At 43.3% G+C, this 19,578-nt stretch overlaps 1 protein-coding gene across 1 annotated transcript in view; it reads right to left on the reverse strand.

The window, feature by feature from the left end:
• mctp1a (multiple C2 domains, transmembrane 1a) overlaps positions 1-19,578 on the reverse strand; it is a 132,140-nt gene that overhangs the window by 7,973 nt on the left and 104,589 nt on the right. The window contains exons 17-21 of the mRNA XM_039621225.1: positions 16,616-16,672; positions 11,142-11,240; positions 3,617-3,726; positions 2,860-2,969; positions 2,572-2,669 (exon numbers count right to left, since the gene is read on the reverse strand). Coding sequence (XP_039477159.1) covers positions 2,572-2,669; positions 2,860-2,969; positions 3,617-3,726; positions 11,142-11,240; positions 16,616-16,672 — 474 coding nt within the window. The remainder of the gene's footprint in view (positions 1-2,571; positions 2,670-2,859; positions 2,970-3,616; positions 3,727-11,141; positions 11,241-16,615; positions 16,673-19,578) is intronic.

A 19,578-nucleotide genomic window follows, 5' to 3' on the forward strand; every position in this document is an offset into this window, starting at 1 on the left:
GGCTCACATGGCTAATGGTGTCGTAAAACATACTAGTGCGCTGACACCTCCCAAACACCAGGTAGGGAATACTTGCCGCTATTAAGGTCCTGAGCATGGCCTCGTTTAAGAGGGTATGAAGGATTCCCCGGTATCATCCGTTATCACCAGCAAAAGATCCAAACCAGACACAAGAAACTGTAATCCAAAGAGGGACGGTGGCTCCTTTAAACACACGTGTGCTAAACATCACGCCAGCCTTTAACATGGGTGCTCACAGAGAGAGATAATGATTTAAGTAAACTGTTGAAGTGGTAAAAAGAAACTGCAGATCCCAGGCTCCGCTGGTGATTTAGCTTTTACAGGGTGTCTGGCAAAGCTGTTACGGGCCTAGTATCAGTATTTTGCGAGGCTTCCTTTGGTAAAGTGCCTTCCATTCACTGTACGAATGCTGACAAACAAATGTTACTGCAAAGTCATTTCCATGCTATGTACAATATAAAGAAAAATTAAAAATTAGGGAAGACTAAGGCTATGTCCCACAGCTTCTGCCTTGCTCTATTTTATAGCTGCAGTATATGCAGCGTATGAACTGTGGACCAGTGTGGCTGCCCTTTGTATAGAAAGTCATTAGAACCTCATCAGTTCTGGCAGCACTGAAGCACCTTCAAATGATGCGGAACAGTACACTGAAATACCCCAACCCACCTAACATGCACAACGGCTGGGAAAACTCTGTGTGTGAGAGTGTGTGTATGTGTGATTATATATGTGTGTGAGGTCACACTGGGGCCCAGAAATAGTATTCATTAGTCATCCAGGATGTCAGGCATAGTGGGCCCCTGCACCAGTACTACTGGGTGCCATAGACACGTGCCCGTGAGGGGACACTCCATTTAGACCCCAGCACCTCTGTGCATCATTTGAAAGCCTCAAGGGCTCAATCCCCACAGACGTCTTTGACCCAGCGAGACGGGGGCAGGCAATGAGGTGAACCCACCACCGGAGGCAGCGACCGGACGCACTGCAGAGCAGAACGTTCCGGTCTGTTTTTAGCCAATGACCGCAGAGCAGGGTGCCTTCTCAGGAAAACTAATTTTTCCGTGACCATCACGGGTTTGACTAGCAGAATTTCACTGACCTGTTCCTATTTGCAGAAATAAACATTGGCACTGGCTTAACGGGCGCATAAAACAAAGTTTTACTCTTGCTTTCTGCCCTCATCGCCCCTCATGCTTTTCTATTTTTGCCTTCATCTTTTCTCTATTTTTACCCCTCTCACCCCTTCATTCACCCTCGCTGCTCTCAGCGCCTCCAAACTCTCAGTGAAACCTGGCAACAATTACCATTCCAACAGCTGCAGCAATAACCATTACAGTAGCACTTACAGTATTACTTATACAGTAGGCACAACTCCAGCAGCATGGGCACCAGACCAGAGCACTGTGTCTGCCCCCTCTTTCCCTAGCCAGCAGGCCCTCATTAGGGGCCTTGTAAAGGCCTCATACCTGCCAGGCAAGGGCCCCTTCACCCTTCAACTCCTCCAGGCTCCAGGTGTGTAAGGTGGCTGCACTTCACCAGAGGGGACAGCTTGGGCTCATTTAAGTCGATGGCTACTTGCCCTGTGCCTGCTGCTGCAGCAGGCCCCTGTAAACTACAAAACTGTAAAACTGCACGGGGGCAGAGAGGGGGAGAGTACGGGGGCTGGCAGGGGTGCGTAGGGGAGCAAGGATTATGACCCTGTAAAGATGAAAGAAGTTGCGGGCAACAAGCGATCAAAGAGGAAGTGTGTCAGCAATGATATGGCAGGGAATTGGTCATATCAGAGGCCCCAGGTCGTTCAGTCTCAGCCTCCATCTGTGTGCGTTTGTGTGTGCGTACTGAACTCAGCTCAGCGGGGCCTAACAGCCACAATGGAAACCATTGGTGCTGGATAACACAACAACTTTCACAAGCTGCCGCTTAATTGCAGTTTAAACTGCACTTGGTCCTGGGCAGCACAGCATGTTACTGTTAGCATAGACACACACACACACACGCACACATACCTATATTTTACCTGAGAAAGCATCTGTAGTCTTCAGCCACAAAGTTAATCTGATCTCACGGTTAATGTAGAAGCAAAACCGCATGGGGCTGGTTAAGTCTTGGTTTACACTCTGTTTCAATTACTAGCAAAGCTGTGAGACAGCATCTAACTGTAATTGTGTGTGAGTGTACGTGTATGGAGTCAATCAACCTAGTTATATGCTGGCCACTAAACTCACTTAACCTTGTTATCTTACTACACAGCTCCAGCCATGTATGTGGAAATTGAATTAGACTTGGAAGCTTTTAATAGGAAAACACAGAAACAGCTTTGAAATAATTAGATTAGATGTCTGTATGGCTAAAACAATGGATAGTCAGTTCAGCCTACATGAAAGCACAACAGTGAGGAGCCAGAGACCGCGAGGAAGAGGAGGAAAGAAAACAGAGGAGACAGAGGAGATAATAAAGAAGCCCTAGCCCTTGTCCAAGCCTGGAACTGACAGATGATGATAGTCATCTCAAAAAAGACATAAAAAATGAAACATATAAAATTTCACCCACCACTTGTACATCTGAGGGCACTCTGGACAGAAAGTCTAGCAGCTCGTTGTTATCAATGGTGTAGGGGTCTCGTAGCTTCTTTGTAAATTTATTCACTCCTGCAGAGAGAAAAGTGGGGGCAGACGGGTAAGAATTGAAAGAAGGAAAGACGGACACATCTTTATATTTGTTGTACTGTCTCTGTGTGCTCACACAAAAAAACATCATGGCACACAGATTTATTTAGATAGAGGATCTGAATCTTCTTATATACTATATGATGTAATAAACAATACAACATTAGCTCACCCCAGGCCAGCACAATGTATCGGAGAGGGATGAAATAGAGGATGATGGTGGCCACTCCGAGAGCCACGATAGCTAACCAGCTTAAGAAAGGCACAGTCCAGTTAAATGTGCTGCAAAGAGAGGAGAAGGAGAGTAATATAAGCAGCAATGCTCACTCCAGATATAACACAAACATGCTGAGAAATAATGTAGGAATGAGTCAGGAAGTTACTTCATGCAAAGTTTAACAGGTTGCAGGGAGAAAATTTTACAACTTTTTGAATTCATTAGAGTGTGAACGTTAGAAAGCACTTAGAGGTAGAAAAGCACTTTTTGAGAACCAGTTCTTTTACTTGTATCTTCAACTCTAACTTTTAATGAAACAAAACAAACAAAACTTTCTGTGTATGAACCGTATGTTAAAAAAAAAGGCTGTTAGTACATACAGGGATGTAAAAAATTAATAAATAAATGCTTTTGTGTAAGTGTGCATGCAGTGTATTTAATCTAATATCTGCATGATAAAAGGTAATGCAAGGTCAAGTAAGATATAGTGGACATAAAGACAAGCAGTCTTTGTATTTGTTCCCCAGGGTTGGGTGTCACACTGGCATTAATTCTTGAGAGCGGCACTAAGTTATACTCAGTTATGCTGGCAAAGAGAACCGGCCAGCGTGGCAGAAAAAAAACAAAACACAACCAAAACAACAACACAGGGACGTGCGGAGCGGAGCAGAGCAGAGCGGGCCGGGTGCCGAGGAGCAGGCTTACGACTCACTTCTTTATCCTCTCGCCATAGGAGGCCACTTCATCTAGCGCATTCTGCACGCTGATGCACACGTCCTGAATGGCATAAAGCTTGTTCATGAAGCCCTTTCTTTCTGAGTCCTGCAAGAGGACAGATAGAGATGTAGGCGAGAGACAGAGAGAAAGAGAGAAAGCGAGGATGAGGGAGGAAGACGTGGAGGGAAATAGAGAAGAGACAGGAGGAGAGAGAGAAGAGAGAGGCTGGGCACAGGCGTCTTTGTGAAAACAATACATTTCAAATAGCGTCAAAGATTTGGAGTGGGGAGCCAAATCACCGGATATCCTGCATAAAGTGACAGAGTGCTTTCATTCCAGGCAGTAATAGAGATATAAAGTTGGCAGAACAAATCAAAATGTTTTCCTCCTTACGAATCCTCACACAGGCAAAATTTGAATATGTGAATAGGCAGAGAGAGGAGCAGAATTAAACTGAAAGCCGAATGGATAGATCAATCTTTGGGCTCGCTCTCTCTCTCTGCTGCTGCTGCCAACACAGCTTGGAAGACCAGGCAGAGCTCTCTTTTGTTCTCCTGGCTGGCACAGTGTGATGATGTCACCAGCCGTGACATCATTATCATCCTTATTAACACTGTCACTCACCACGAAGAGTTCAGAGCGGGAGGGGTCGGGGGGAGTCACAAAATAGGCAGGCAATCTGAAGTCGACAACCCCTGCCCTTCTTACCGAAACAAAGTGAAGAATTTGAAAAGTCATGCAACAGTCAACGAGCTGCTGACTGACAGGCAGGGGCACGACGGATCTGGACAAAATGAGGTGACAGAGAGCGATTAAAAGCCATTGGCTGAGTGAGGACATCGACACGCAGACTGGTTGTTGCAATATGTGAATGGTGGACATGCTTGGAAGACAAAAGGGTAGAAAAGAGCTATCCAGGAGAAAGTCATACGAGTATTATGTGCACTATCGTGGGTGACCCGTTCATAATGTGGCAGGAGGAGGTGACTTTTAAACAAATTGGTGGAGGAGGAGAAGACTGTAATTACAGGATGATCATGTGAAAGTTCTCTACCACATCAATGGCGTAAACACCTGTAATAGAAGAAAATAAATTACAGATGCCAGAAACAGTGAGATAAGAAATGGTTTGAATGGAATAAGCTGAAGAAAGTGAATATTTTACACAGTAAAACCAAAAAAAACCCTCAAATCTTAATCAAGAAGAGTTTCCCCAAAACCAAAGGTGATGATATAACCACACATGCCCAGTATTTCTCTCTGTGTGCAGGAAAGACTATGTTACTGATGAAGATTGATGGACGTTGCTAGATTAGAGAAGTAAAGCTCTAAGTAATTATAACTACCATCGCCAAAGAAGACAGTGAAGCAGTCAAAGACCTGAAACCTTCAGGACCTCAAAGGCCTTTACCACATTTCCATCTTGAGGCCAGCCACCTCACCACAACCCTCCCACTGAGACCCAAACTGCCCCCCAAACCCACCCTCGTCTTTTTGCTCTCTGTCCAGGATCAGATAATGTGAAAAATGAACCATGGAGCAGTCAGGGAGACCACATGGCCTCCCCAGCAAAACCACACAAGACAAATAGATATAATTAGACAGCGTCTCTGGGTTATTTTTCTTCGCAAATATTTTACAAGACTCCCTTTCTTTCCTCCTCCCGCTGTCCTCCTCTTCTAAGGCCTTTCCTCAAAGTCCATCTGTTTTTCATTGCTGAGTCAAACAAATCTCAGAACGCAGGGTCTATTGTGCTGGGCTTGGTGAGGCCGAGCCGAGCCAGGCTGGGCCGGGTCAGGACGTTTTATTTTCGGTCCTGGGCTCAGGGGAGAGTGTTTGAGGGCCACAGGAGTGGTGTGAGAGACTGGGCGGGGGTGGAGAGGATAAGTCAGAGGTCATTCGAGTATAAACCATTGCCACATGCCCTTCGGACTGCGGTCTGACTCCTATTTCCTGTCTTCAAACACGGCTTGGGGAGGTGGGAGGTAGCAATAACACCGAGGGCCACGGAGAACCTTGTTTTCCCAGCTTCCCTGCACACTGCGCACATATGGAGTCAGGCAACCTGTTCTTATAATGGAACCTAATATGCACACAAACACACACACCCTACAGCTATTAGATAAGGTTGATCTGCACACCTGGTCTTGCTGTGTGACTCTACAAACAATATCCCAACAGAGATTAGATGATGGGGGTCCTTGATTTCAAAAGGCAGTTTCTTTTTCTACTGAGCATGTTCGCACTACAGTGTCATGACTAATAGAGAAAGTACTCATATCAAAATAAAATCTGCGCTCCTCAAGAGCAGATCCATTACAAGTTTTTTAAATAAAAGACTCCTTTTTCATGCTTTCGGCACACGTATTTTGCAAGAACTGTGTGTTTCAATTAGCTCACATGTGGTAAGTAATTAGAACATGGTTTTTCCACTCTTGACCAGCTTCTAGTCTCACTCAGGAGGAGGAGCGAGTGCTTTACAGGAGTCTTAGGGCCTGTATTTCCATCTGTGTCTTCCTGTTTCTGTCAGGGAGACTAAGTGGGTTTGTTTGGAGAAGTGAAGGCAAGGCTAGTAAAATCGACTCTGGCTAGGCCTCTCTCTGATTTAGCTTGGCCACAGATGCAAGCCATTTTAACACTCAAAGTATGCTACAAATCCCAACAGCTACGACAACCTGGTCATGATGGATGATGCCGCTTGGCTTGAATCAGCCAAGCAACATCATGAACTTGCCTAATGTGTTTAGCATCATTAGTTTTAAACACTCCAGCTTCATCTATACACAATCGATAGACAGACAGACAGACAGACAGACAGACAGACAGATGGATATTTTCACAGAAAAGTCAGCAGAATATTCTACTACTGTGCATTAGAAGCTCCATAAAGACAGTTGGTGAATGAGATGCTTCCTTGTGCAGAAGGAATTACTTGACATCAATTAACTATCATCAGGTTGGTAGCTGAAATATTTAGTGAGTTGGTGTCCTTTGTTGGGTGAGAGTTGCATGTTTTAATGGCATGGATGCCATTTAAAGAAAATAAATGCATCCCTATGTCCAAGGTTTGCATCATTGTTTGGATGTGTGAAGTGCGGTATGAAATCTCAGCCTTTATTGCCCAGCAGCCGAACAGCAATAAAGGCTCGTTAAAAGTGATGTGAGTTGTTTATATGTGTTAAGGAAAAATAACCCCTCAGTGATACCAGAGAGAGCCCAGGGACACTCTCACACACACACACACACACACACACATTCAAAGAAACAGCCAAGTCAGGCTAACCACATTGCACTTGCTGGTAAATTGTGGTAAACAAATGTGGTAAACTCCCTGAAAACTAACTTAAATATTTAACAAAGGAAAGATGCACAAAGCCCGGGCGCACTCGACTGCTCCATTTCTCTCTCAGAAAGACACCACCATCACAGCAAAGTACATCTATATGCAAAAGTGCAAAGTGAGCAGTTGTAAACTTTACAAAGACAGTTTGTTCTTCACTGACCCAAGGCCTAGAGCTAAACAAGAGAGAGGTCACTGAGGACTTAGCCTATTAGGTTGGACTCAAATATCTGTCCTATATCTACTTGGTGGAAAAGAGAGAGCCATTTGAGACTATTTTAACCTCTGATCACACTGTTCTCCCTGCTGATTTACGCCATAAAAATGATAAACCTAACAGTTATAATGTAGCGGCATATATCCCATCAAACTGCAAAATGAGTCTGAACCACAAGTGGCTGCCGCTCATTGCCGCTGTGCTAAAATTGCACCTGTTTTTCTTTGTTTTTCCTTTTTTTGCCCCTCTCACTCTGGCAGCACAGTAAAAATTGAAATGTCATATAAAATGTGACAGGATGCTAATATGTGGCTCCCAGAGGGCATCTGAAAGCGTTCTTGTTGATTTTGTAACTGCAGAGAGAGACGGCATCCCTCCCATTTCCACCCCAGGAAAAAAAACAACAAAAAAAAAAAAAAAAACACTGAAAAGTTGAACAAGTTGAGGAATGCTAGAGGGTGACACGAATTCAATTTCCAAAGCCTGCGAAAGAACTAGCAATGACACGATAATAAATAGTGCATATGATTAGCATCTACTGTATATTTAAATTAGGTGTGTCGCTATCTACTGAACAAAAAAGAAAACAATGATTTTGTGCTCATAAAGATGTTATTTGGGCGTGCATTTTTTTTAATTGCTGGAAATAAAGAAAATGATTGATGAAAGTGCATGTCACTGGAAGGAGAGCAGGCCTTTATTGGTTCATTTGCATTCACCCATGGCATACTGTTCTCTCTAGTGGCGATGTGTCGACACTGTACATGACTCACAAGTCGAAATAGAGCACTATAGAGACAGCTTACCTGAAAATGAAAAAGCTGGAAAACATAGAGAACACGGAAAAGAAAAGCTCCCAAAATTGTATTTTATATAAATATAAACTCCAATTTTCCCTGCAGTATTTCTGTTAATCATCACCTTCCCCTTGTTTCGTGTTTTTAAGATTAAATGTAACTGTTTGTGAACTAAGCATTTTTTGTGGTTTATTTTTCCCATTTTCATGTGTTCATTAGCATTTTAAGAGTAATAAAAATATCAAATGAAGCATGGAACTCATTTTTTTTTAATCTCTTATGTTGGCCATTTAAATAGTTCAGCTGCTCTAAAGCTATTGTGTTACCGGGGTCTATTCCAAGTAATACCAACTCCACTGGGGACAAGATGAGTCACAGATTTTACCAATTGGGAGTTAAGAAAGGCCCCCTGGGGAATAAAAAAAGAAGGAAAAAAAGGACCCAGTGGCCTAGAATACCATCTCTTTTCGGTTAGGAAATGACAACAGGACAAGACAAAGACCCTGTGAATGGCCTCAGATACCACCCTGCAACCTGGCACCTCGCCAGCGCCACATGAAAGGGGCAGATGTTCGATTTTTTTTTTTTTTTTTTAAGCGGTGGGTACCATTTTAATAAATAATTTATCCCATATAGCAGCTAATCCATGGGCAAATGGGTGAGGGGGAATACATTTTTTTCCATCTCGACCTCTCTTTCTCTCTTTTTTAAAACATAATACATAAATATTTGTGTTACTGTGCTGTTGAGATGCACAGCACGTCCTGTAAAGATGAGAAGGGGCATCCTGAATCCTGCTCCTATAGGCCGGAGCAGCGAGACTGTATATGTATTTTCCTGCGTTCACATGTTGTGCTGCATTGCTCGTTTGAGAGAACCTGTGTGTGCCGAGGGCTGCTTCAACACAGTCAAAGTCAAACTCCAGTTAAGACTGTCAGCTGAAGGTGGACCGCGCACGCACAATGCTCTCTAGCGCTAATTAGTCTCTTCACCCAGCCAAGTCCCATTGCGGGGATAAGTTTACACATACTGTATATAAAAGAGAGCGTTAGGGGGGAACGAGAGTAGCGAGTATCTAAAGGAGGCGGCGCTAATAGTGGTGCCTTATTTTCAGTTTGACCTCCGCTTCCTGTCCTAAAGAGAAAGGTTTCTGGCGTTATGAGTGTGAGTTTGTGTGCGTGTCTCTAATGTGTCTGGTTGGCAGGAGGTTGTTTGCCACTGATCATCTTTACCCATATCCCCGTGGGGCCTCTCATCACCTCCACCACACCAGCCACTCTATCAAGGCTCAAGGTCAGGTGCGCACACAAAAACATAAATGACTACTACCTCTCAACTTCTGCTCTTGATCACTTGATCACCTTCTCCTGGCCTCCCGCTGCATGCCACGCCCTGAACCGCCATCCTACCTCACCTCTGCTCCCCCTGCTCCCACACTCTCCTTCCCCTGTCCTTCCCAGGAAGCAGCCTGGCGGAGTGTGATGAATGGGACGACATTAGTCTTGTCCTCTGTTGGCCTGGTTTAGCTGCTCCAGCCCATCTCCCCTCGTCCGTCAGTCTGTCAGTCTGTCTAAGTGCGTCTGTTTGTCTAAGTCTCTCTGTCCGGGTTGGCTTAAAACACACAGCATCCCACTGTACTGTCAAATGCCTAAAAGATGAGAGTACATATCAGCTTTCATATTTTTTAAATCAGGGAAACATACAAAACTCAAAGACACATGTGTCACATTTTTAACTACTCTCATTAACGACATCATATTTTAATCTTGCTGGGGTCAAATTACACCTCAATCTGTAAAACCTGCTAACCTTGGCATGTTTTTAATTATACATTCATGTTGAGACACACAGGAGATAGAAAAAGCTGTAAAATCTACTGTCTTAAACTTTGTTTTGGAAAGGGGAAAAAAAAACAACAGAACGAGAGTGCATTGCTATGAAGTGAAGGGATCACATCTTCAAAAAAGTAAATAAAATATGCATCCTCTCTGTGCTCATTACAGATTTATGACTCTTGTTAAAAGAAAAGGTGGCGGCTGCCTTCTTACATGTCTGACTTTCAAATTCAGACGACACTGCTGTCAAGTGTTGTGCTCCACATTCTGTCCAATGAGAGACCGAGAGGGCTGAGTGTGTGCCATCTCCAACATCCTATTCGGCGAGAGTCTCGATAAGAGTTACTTTGGGTGGATAAGAGCATGCAAGAACTCCTCACCTACAGTGCAATGAGCTGCTCGTCGTAATCCTTTGATGCATAGTTCATCAATCAAAAAGTTCAGTTGGTTCAGCCACTTGTGTGTATGCGATTCAGAACAATAACAGTTGGGGGGAGTAGTCATTGCTGCATTAGGCATAATGAGCATTGGGATTTTCTTCAGCAATATGTGACAATTTTGCAGTTCCTGTAGCAACTTTAAAGCAAAAGCGCTGAGAAAAACATTCAAATCACCGCACCAGCCACCGCACACCCATGCACACACACACTCAGGGAACGGAAACTCACTCGAAAATTAGTTTGTTAGCTGTCTATTATCAGTGACTTAGGGGGTCATAAGGTGTGAAAGTAGTCCTTATGTGTGAGTGAAACCTAATTAGTACTTTCAAAGAAGCTTGAATCTAAAAGCTTACTTTTTGGCACGAAAAAAAAAAAAAAAAAACTACACCAACCTAGAAGAACATTTTATTCCCTTGTGCTCCCTGTTTCTGTGCAAACTGTATCAAAAATAAATAAGCACAAAAGCACTCGAGTGACTCCCCCCATGTCACCTTTTATTGCCCCAGAACCAAAAGCCCCACCAGCAAAACACACCGTCACACCTCAGTCTACACATTTCACCTCAACGTTTAACAAGTCTACAATGCCACAGGGAAGTCAAAGACAAAGACAGGGGCCGCTTTCCATGCTGGAGCTCAGTAGCTTCCCCCATTACCTTAAAAAGCAGGCACAGGCAGAACCTTTGCAGTGGGTTTGGATTTGGGGGGTCAAACGTGCAGTGTGTGTGGGTGTTAATCGAGACGCGGACATGGGGGACAGGTACTGTACACAAACCCTGACAGGACGGCACACAGAGGCCGCTGGACAGACGATGAGCTAAAAAAGGGAACTGGGAGACAGCAACAAACACCATCGGGAGTCGGTGCCAGAACCACACACAGATCAACTTACCACCATTGCTCGTATCCATTCAAAGTGCCAGGAAGCCAACATATCCTCGAGGATATGGTTTTTATCACGGCTGTCCTCCCAGGGGCCTGGTTTAGGGTCCTTGTGGATAGATTACAGTGAGATGTTCTCTTTACAACCCACAGAAATTAAAGTCAAAAGGTTTAGAAAATGTGGATGTTTTGCAGCTGTGGTCTTATACATTTCTATCACCCTGTGCAGGAAAGAAAACAGCAAAAGCACTGCAATCAAAACAGCTTTAGCCTTGCAATGCAGAAAAGATTCTTTTTTTCAGTGCTCATCTTTATTTAAACTTTGAAACAACAGCATTGGGTAGTAAAATTCAAACTAAATATGCATCTCCCTGAGTCCACTGGACTATTGCATATCTATCAGGATGAGCGCCCATGTCCGCAATCTCTACAAAGACCGTGGTCACTGCACTGTAGCGCATAAGAATAGCGCCGAAAGCAAAGAAAAAAAAAACAAACCAACAAAAAAAAAGACCCATGGTGCAAAAAATAAGCAATTTTCATTTGAACCAGGCTGGAAAGACTGAGAATGAAGGAGTGATGATAGAAAGCGAAAGACAAAGCAAGAGATATGCATCTGGGGGGAATAGAGATAGTGAGAGATGATCCACCTGATGTATGTGTGTGACAAAGAGGGAAAACAAACAAACAATGCAGTGTGTTTTGCATAGACAGACAATACTCCTCTCTGCCTCTTTCACCCTCCTTTTTGTTTTCATTCCTGCCTCTATTAGCAAAACATGATTAAAATGCAGTTCCTACCAGCGTCTCTGCTGAACAACGGGGGAGAAAAAAAAAAGACAGTGAGATGGGAAGAAAAATGAAGCGGAAAAGTCAAAAGCATCTTTTACAGCGTGACGCTTTTCATCCTTCACAGGCGGCAAGAAGAAAAGACAGACATTCAAACTTTATTCTCTTCCCTTCTCTCCTGCTCTGTCTCTTTCACCCATTCTCCTCAGCAGCTGAACCCCCCCGATACCTGCATCTCAAGCTCAATAGCCTCCCCAGAACAACATTTCAGTCACACTTTTTTCCCTCTTCCAGAGCATTGATATAATTCCCAGTGCGCTCTTTAGTCCAATTACATTATGCCATGCCGTTATCTGCGTGATCGACACAGTGCCGTGACTGGGACTAAGAGAGGAGTGCGGTGGCTTAGGGAGGTGCTACAGAAGCTCTATGTGCTATCTGGAGACAAGTCGTGGAAACAGCGCTGGATGTGCCCTATTTAACTTTTCATGGAGCAGAAAGCATTGGCGCTTGCTTAATAGTAGCGAGAGGAGGAAAAAAAAACGGAAAAAAGTTGTGGAGAGAAAGACGACAGTCAGCCACATTTGAAAAGAAACAGAGATTCTGGGTGTTAACATCAACAGCTGAAAGTGGCTGTGAGGCCTGCACTGGATATGTGTGCTGATACTAGCCATCCGTCAGCAGTTATACGCTTGCAGGAGAAGAAGCGATGAACACATACACACACACACACACGGGCAGGATTGTGTGCGCGCATACATGTTCTGTATGTTGCATGAGTCATGCCTGCAGGGACAGCAGCAGAGGGTGAAATGGCTGTCTCAGCACCACAGATGAGTAGGATAAGGAGAAACTGTGTGGCGGAAGGAAGAAATGGGGGATTCTATATACCTCATCAATAGCACCTTTAAAATCTACTACTGATGTGTCAGGTTGGATGTACACACATTACATGAGGATATCCTAAATACTAGAACTATATTAAGCCTCTGCCTCAATAGGTTAAAAAAAAAACTAAATTATAGAATAGCCGGTGGGTTACTGTTTGACCCCCAAATCTGATGCCTTGAAGAACTGGGTCTATTAAAAAAAAGAAGACAAAACATTCACATTTTTTCAGGTCAATGTTCAAACTAAGTAATAACGTCTGCTCTATATTTACTACGAGGAGAAAAACGAGTCAGAATAATCGAGAAACCAAAAAGATGATTTGGTACATGTGGTACGTCTGTGTACGTGTGTGTGTATGTGAGCGAGATATTGATAGATAGGCATAGAGGGAGAAAAAGAGAGGGAGTGCACCGAGCAGTAAGCCCGTGAGCAGGACATGATTGCAGTGTGTATCTTATCTGTGTCAGGTCCTCCTGAGGCTAGTGGAGCCTAGCTGAGCGGAGCACAAGCGCTTCAGTGACCAGTCAACCGTGTGAGGGTAATCTCCTCACTCCTTCAGTCTGTCTCTCTCTCATTCACTCTCTCTTTCCATTTTTCCAGTAAGCCCCCCTCTGGGAGGCAGCTGAGCTGCACACACATCCACGTGAGACGTTCACACAAACACATTTACGCACACAAACACTCACACCCGTGCAGAGCCTAAAGGCTACTGGCTCATGCCAGCTCTGGACAGCGAGCCCACAGGTGAGTGGAGACATCACAAGCTACATTATACGCTTAAGCCCCTGCAGCCACATGCTTGTAAATACAGGAATGAGCAGCGTGTTTTTGCTATCTCACACTGGTCAAGCTGTATTTCAAGATGGTGAAAGGGGTCTACAAAGATACTGCAGGATGCATTTTTAAAAGTGTAAGACAGATTTAAAAGAAAACCATGGATTTGCTTTGTGTAAAAGGCGACAGATAATTGAGGAAGTCATAGACACTTGGGCCCGGATACCTGTCCATATCATTTAAGAGATTCATTTTGGCATTTCATAAAAGAAAATCAAAGATGTGATTTTATAATCAACAGCACAAGCTGAGTTAAAGGTTTTTGGATCATAAATTAGACTACAGGACTCTCAAATCGATGAAAAAATGTAGACCTTTTTTCCCCTCAAACACTCATCCTTATATGTAGTATAAATAATAATAACCGTAACTGTTAAATCTAGATACGCAATTTCAATAAATGTGTCTCTTACGTTTATGTGTTACATGAGTAATGCACTTCGGGATAAAAAGAAAAAAATTCCATATTAAGGTGAGTGCACCCACACACACACACACACACACACACACACACACACACACACACACACACACACACACCCACACACACACAATGTGAAGGAAGGGAGAAGACAAAAAGAATTAGTTTATGTCTAACATTCTTTCACCCTTCGTGTGCTTGCTGTTTGGCTTTAACAACTCAGCCGTCCCCATCAATTAGTCTAGATGCTGGACTTTCATTGAGATTAAGTGACTAATATCAGTGCTTGCTCACAAGAAAGACACTTTTCACGTCTGCCCAACAATCTGTTAAGTCAAAACACATGTGGTAATCCAAGGCAAAAAGCCTGCAAGGGGTCCTCTATGCAATGAAAAACAGGTGCTCTAGTTTTTGGCCATGTAATACCCCATTTACCCTCTGGAGCAAAGGTTATCCAGCTAATAGCTGCCTTGTGGTGCACTGGGAAGAGCTGTGCACATGGCCCAAGTAAACATCTGGGACGGATTGTACATACTTGCAACATATGCTTCAAGTTCAATTAAAATGAGGCCTTGGCACATTTATTAATCTTTTTTTCCTCTCCCTTTGCTCTCTCTCTCTCTTTCTCTTCTTCCCACTCTCCCCTATAGGCCTGTGCCATTAAAGAGGCCTCCTTTGACCCGTCCTTCATACTTACTCATACGATCTGAAGCTGCAGCTCATATCCAATGTAAAAGACCTCATATCCAATGTGAAAGACAAATTTGCTAAGCCCTGAAAGTCCATTTGTTCTGCACTTAACCAGGTTGGAGGGAGAGCAAAGGGAAGAGAGTGTGTGTCACAGCAAAAGGAAAAAAAAAAACAGAAAAAAAAGGCAGGGAAGGGGATGATTGTGGAAAGGGGAAGAAGGAGAGTGGGAGGGGAGAGAGATGTAGGCGAAGAAAAAAGAAAAATGCCCCCCTTTCAACTTCCCTACAGCTCAAATGAAATGCTAACAGTTGAGGGGAGCAATAGATCAAAATGTATGAAGCCAGAGTTGGTAAATTGTAGCCTTTGTGGCAGCTGTGCTATCCAGCATCCCAGCCCTGTGTGAACACAGAGCAAGGCCTTCTTATTTGGAATAATCAGTTCGCCACCAAATCTGACGGAGGCCGCACAAACTGCTTCTGCACCTCATTTCAATATGAAAGTCCAAAATGTATTTCATATAATCTGCAGCTTTTCAAATGCTTGTATTTTTTATTTCCCACCCCACAGAGAGGAGGTTAGAAATGCAATAAGGAGGACAGACACAGGGAAGGAGTGTGGAAAAAAAGGTTCAAGGTTGGCTGGTGCATATCTTCAGTCAGTGCCCCCCTGTACATTTCAGCCTTGGAACTTCACAGCCAAGAAACTTCCTTCTGCCTCTGCACTGTGGGAGAGGATGTAATGCTCACATATTGCTGTGTGCTCATCCCTCAACTGGCTGCCTGGCTGATTGATTGCTGACTTTCTAGTGGGATGACTATTTGACCAATGACACGATAAATGTTGCTTCTTTTTTAAAGTTTTTTTTTTCTTTAACCATTCCTTTTTGCAGAGGCTGTTGTAAAGTTGCCGTTAGATAAGTAAATTTAGCCTACAAGTCCAACATCAGCTTTCTTGGAATTTTTTTTTAAAAGATTATCAAACCAGACCATCCATATTATCACATCACAATCTAGTGTGAGGCAGAAAAGTATCAAGCATCAAGTCAAATCATTTTCATTTTCACACTATAAAACCAAGTGCAAGCTAAGCTAAAATGCCACTCTTGTTTCACACTGCTTGAAACCTCAACACACTAGAGTCTGAAGGAGAAAATTACTTTCATTTCAAACCTGATACACAAGAAAAGCAGACAACACAGTGGGTAGATTAAGCGCTGTGCTATTTCAATTACCATTCCCAGGTGGAGCACTGACAAGGTTCTGTATCCCATCCAGTGGCATTTGTTTCAGTAGCTGTTCCTACAGTGCAAACGAGCGGAGGCAGTAAAGCAGCCACCTGTTGTTACCTGATAGTGTCTGGACAAGCCCAGATGCTGTTTTACTGCGACATAAAGGAGCAGTGAATGGACCTAAATAGCTAACTAAGCACTTTATATGGGTGTATGTTCACAGGAAGAAGGACTGAAGCACAGTGTCTGTAAATTTAGCACACTGTTATACGAAGGGAAATTTAGGGATAATGCACCAAAGCGCGTCAAAAAGATCAAAAACAAAGCGAAACCCCGAGCAGAAAAGGTGAGGAATGTGTTATGTACACACCTAAAGAGAAAACTTTTGAAAAGGTTAAAAAGGTTGTACAATCTGTGAACATGTGTTTGTGCCTCAGGCAGTGAGAATATCTGAACAGGGGGAAGAGATGGGAGGGGAAGATGGAGTCATTTTGTTAGTCTGTTTGTGTTTCCGGTCTGTGAAGCAGTGTCAACCCCTCCTGAGGCAGTGTGTGTGCGAGTGTGTGTGTGTGTGTGTGTGTGTGTGTGTGTGTGTGTATGCGAATGCATCTCTGACACGAGACATAATTACCTTGTCATCTTTGTCAAAATCCTCATCCTCATCCTCCAGCAGGTCCTCCACTGCTTCCTGACAGTTGCAACAGAGCAAAGAGAAAAAACGAGAAGGAGAAATAAAATGTTTATGCAACAGCTATAGTGCAGATAAACATTAGATAACACAGGGTTAACATCATCAGAACATCCAAAGAGGCATATTAAAGCTGATTGGTTCTGCTTATGTCTGGCAAGAGTTTGTTAATGAGTATGGAAGACATGCAGAAAGCACAACTATTGGATTTGTGAGTGCTAATATGTCATAAGCTTCAGAATGGTTCTCAATTAGAATTTAATTTTAGAAACATTCTGTTGTTCAAATATGTTGACACTTCTGGAAATGCAAGCAAACGCTCTGGCTTTGAATTTCCACGGGCTGAGGATTAAAGTCTATTCAAGCAGTCAAATGGCATTGCACAAAAGCATGTAAGACTTATACTTTTCAAAGGGAGAAGACAGCAGAACTCCTCTTCTTCTGACCTCCTTAACCTCTGCATGAGTCTCTCACCTCCACCACTGGTTTATATACATTCACCTCTCTATGCTTTTTTTTCTTCTTCCTCACAGAGTGTGACGCTCCATGAGAGAAGAAAGAAGAAAAGCCTGAAGCGCAGAGACCGAGTCACAAAGAACAGCAACTATTTGCTTCAGTGGTCCACAACCGAGAAAACTGGAGCCGACGTGACTCTGAAGCCCCGAGAAACCACAAGACATACTGTAGAACACAAAGAAAAATGGCATGATTTACGACACTTGCTCACACTCGGTCTAAATTCACGACACCAAACATAAAGGGTACTGGACAAAATAAGTAGCACAGATTTTAAACAATTATTTAAGACACAGTGGAATCACATAGAGACCTCTCACTGTATGTGAAAGCAAGGCAATATTCACACGTATATCCATAGAAGTTCATCCCTGAACTGGCAAGAGGACCTTGGTCTACACTTGTCTGTGTCTTGATACCACCAAAGTGAAAACCATTACAGCTGCATCTTATCCACCCTCTATCAATGACACATCACAGCTAATCATATGACACATCATATAGTTGCCCACGATTTACATAAACAAACAGCCGTATCATAAGCCCTACAGCTGTCAACCTCGGATTTGATCTGCTCTCATTGTTTGATAGCGTTACCAGCCCCTACCCCCTCGAAAACCTTCACCCATCCCCGACATTACCGCAACCCCCCCAGCAAATCCAGAACAGTGCAAACTAGTTTGGAGAAATCCAAAAATCATTACTTAACAAGACAATAGCTTTTGTCCTTTTTGTTTTTCATTGGAATACGGGGGGAAACTATGTGGCGGCTGACATAAGCCTCTTATGTAAATGCAGCTTCCCACACAAACAAAGACGAGTTCAGTCAGAACAGCGGAGTCGAGAGGGTACTGCGTGTGTGCGCGTTCCTGTTCTATCAATATAAGTGAATCACTGGGGCAAAGTGCTGTGCATGTATGTGTGAAACTCCTCATTTTAACTGTCTGACTGTGTAACAACTGGCCATTCGCAGCTCAATGAAACTCTCCCATGTCTAGACAAATAAGCTCGACTGTTCACATTTGACAGTCTCTTTATTGACACTGAGCACATCCAGCGCTACACTATACAAATACCGAAGAGGGAATTCTCGTGCTCAGTCAAGGGAAAAGATGTAGATGAGATACTGTAAAAATGAAAGCCTTCTGGCATCTCTAAACAAATGAACTATAACTGTTTATAAAGACATCATGGTTCCCTCCAAATCCTTTCATCCATGCCAAAATAGAAATATAATGGAATCTTCCACACAGAGGCATTAGCAGGGCATGCCTGGCACATGCTCCAAACTTTAAACAAAGAAATGAGCATGAGCTAGGTGGAGAAGCATGACCTAGAGAGACAGAGAGAATGATAGAGTCGTTTGTCTCCCTCTGCTCTCCGCTCTCCTCTCTCCCTTCTATTGCCGCTGGTTACAGGGAGAAGTCATGTTTCCTGCAATGAGACACAGTGTAAAATTAATAAATAAAAAGACACGGAACATGTCATCTGCCCTGAAGATTGCCACGGCTAAATGCGTGCACTGAAGCTACTGTCTCAGTACGGGAGGATATAAATTACCTCAGTGCAGCCAATGAATTCCAAACATCCCTCTTTCGTTCTCTGTATCGCTCTACCTCTCCCTCTATTTGTCTCATTCTTTCCTCTTTCTAAGACCTGTTTGGTGTATGATATCATTTGTCTGCTTATCCCCCCCATTATCATGTTGTTTGAATTACTATCATTACAGCACGGCAGCATCAAAGCCTTGCTGTCGACAGGATCGCGCAGGGCTCACATTGCCTGCAGAGCTGCTCCAGTCAATTCAGTATCTACAGAGGTGGGGATTAACATATTCAGACCCATTCAAATGATACTGGGATGATGCAGGCTACTCTTACAGATTACATTGTGCCCCATAAATACATACATAGATGCGATAATATGAAATACACGCAAAGAATGCAAGCGAGCACAATGACATTGAGAGTTCAAATGGCTTTGGATGTATGAATGCATCTGTTTGGTCTTTGCTTAAACACGAAGAGCTAATTTGCAAGAATTAATTTGCTGCTGCATTCCCTTTCCAACAACTGCTCTGCATGCTCGACGCGCTTTATCTGAATTATTTTTTTGCCTCTTTTACTGTATTTTGCATCAAGGCAAAAATACCAGCTGCAAATTAAAACAGCTGTGAGTTAAAACCAACAGTGCATCGTCTACTTAATCCGAAAACAAGTACACTACTGCTGTTTATGTGGAGGTTTAGATTATGGGGATAAGTCATCTTTGAGGCCAGACCATATCGCAAAAGTGGTGTATTATGTCCTTATTTTGGTGTCTAGAAAACTGTGGTGCCATAACTGGTAATTGATACATGATTGCTAAAAAGATGGAACTTTAGCATCACA

This window comes from Oreochromis aureus, linkage group 12, assembly GCF_013358895.1.
Source record: "Oreochromis aureus strain Israel breed Guangdong linkage group 12, ZZ_aureus, whole genome shotgun sequence".
NCBI lineage: Eukaryota > Metazoa > Chordata > Actinopteri > Cichliformes > Cichlidae > Oreochromis > Oreochromis aureus.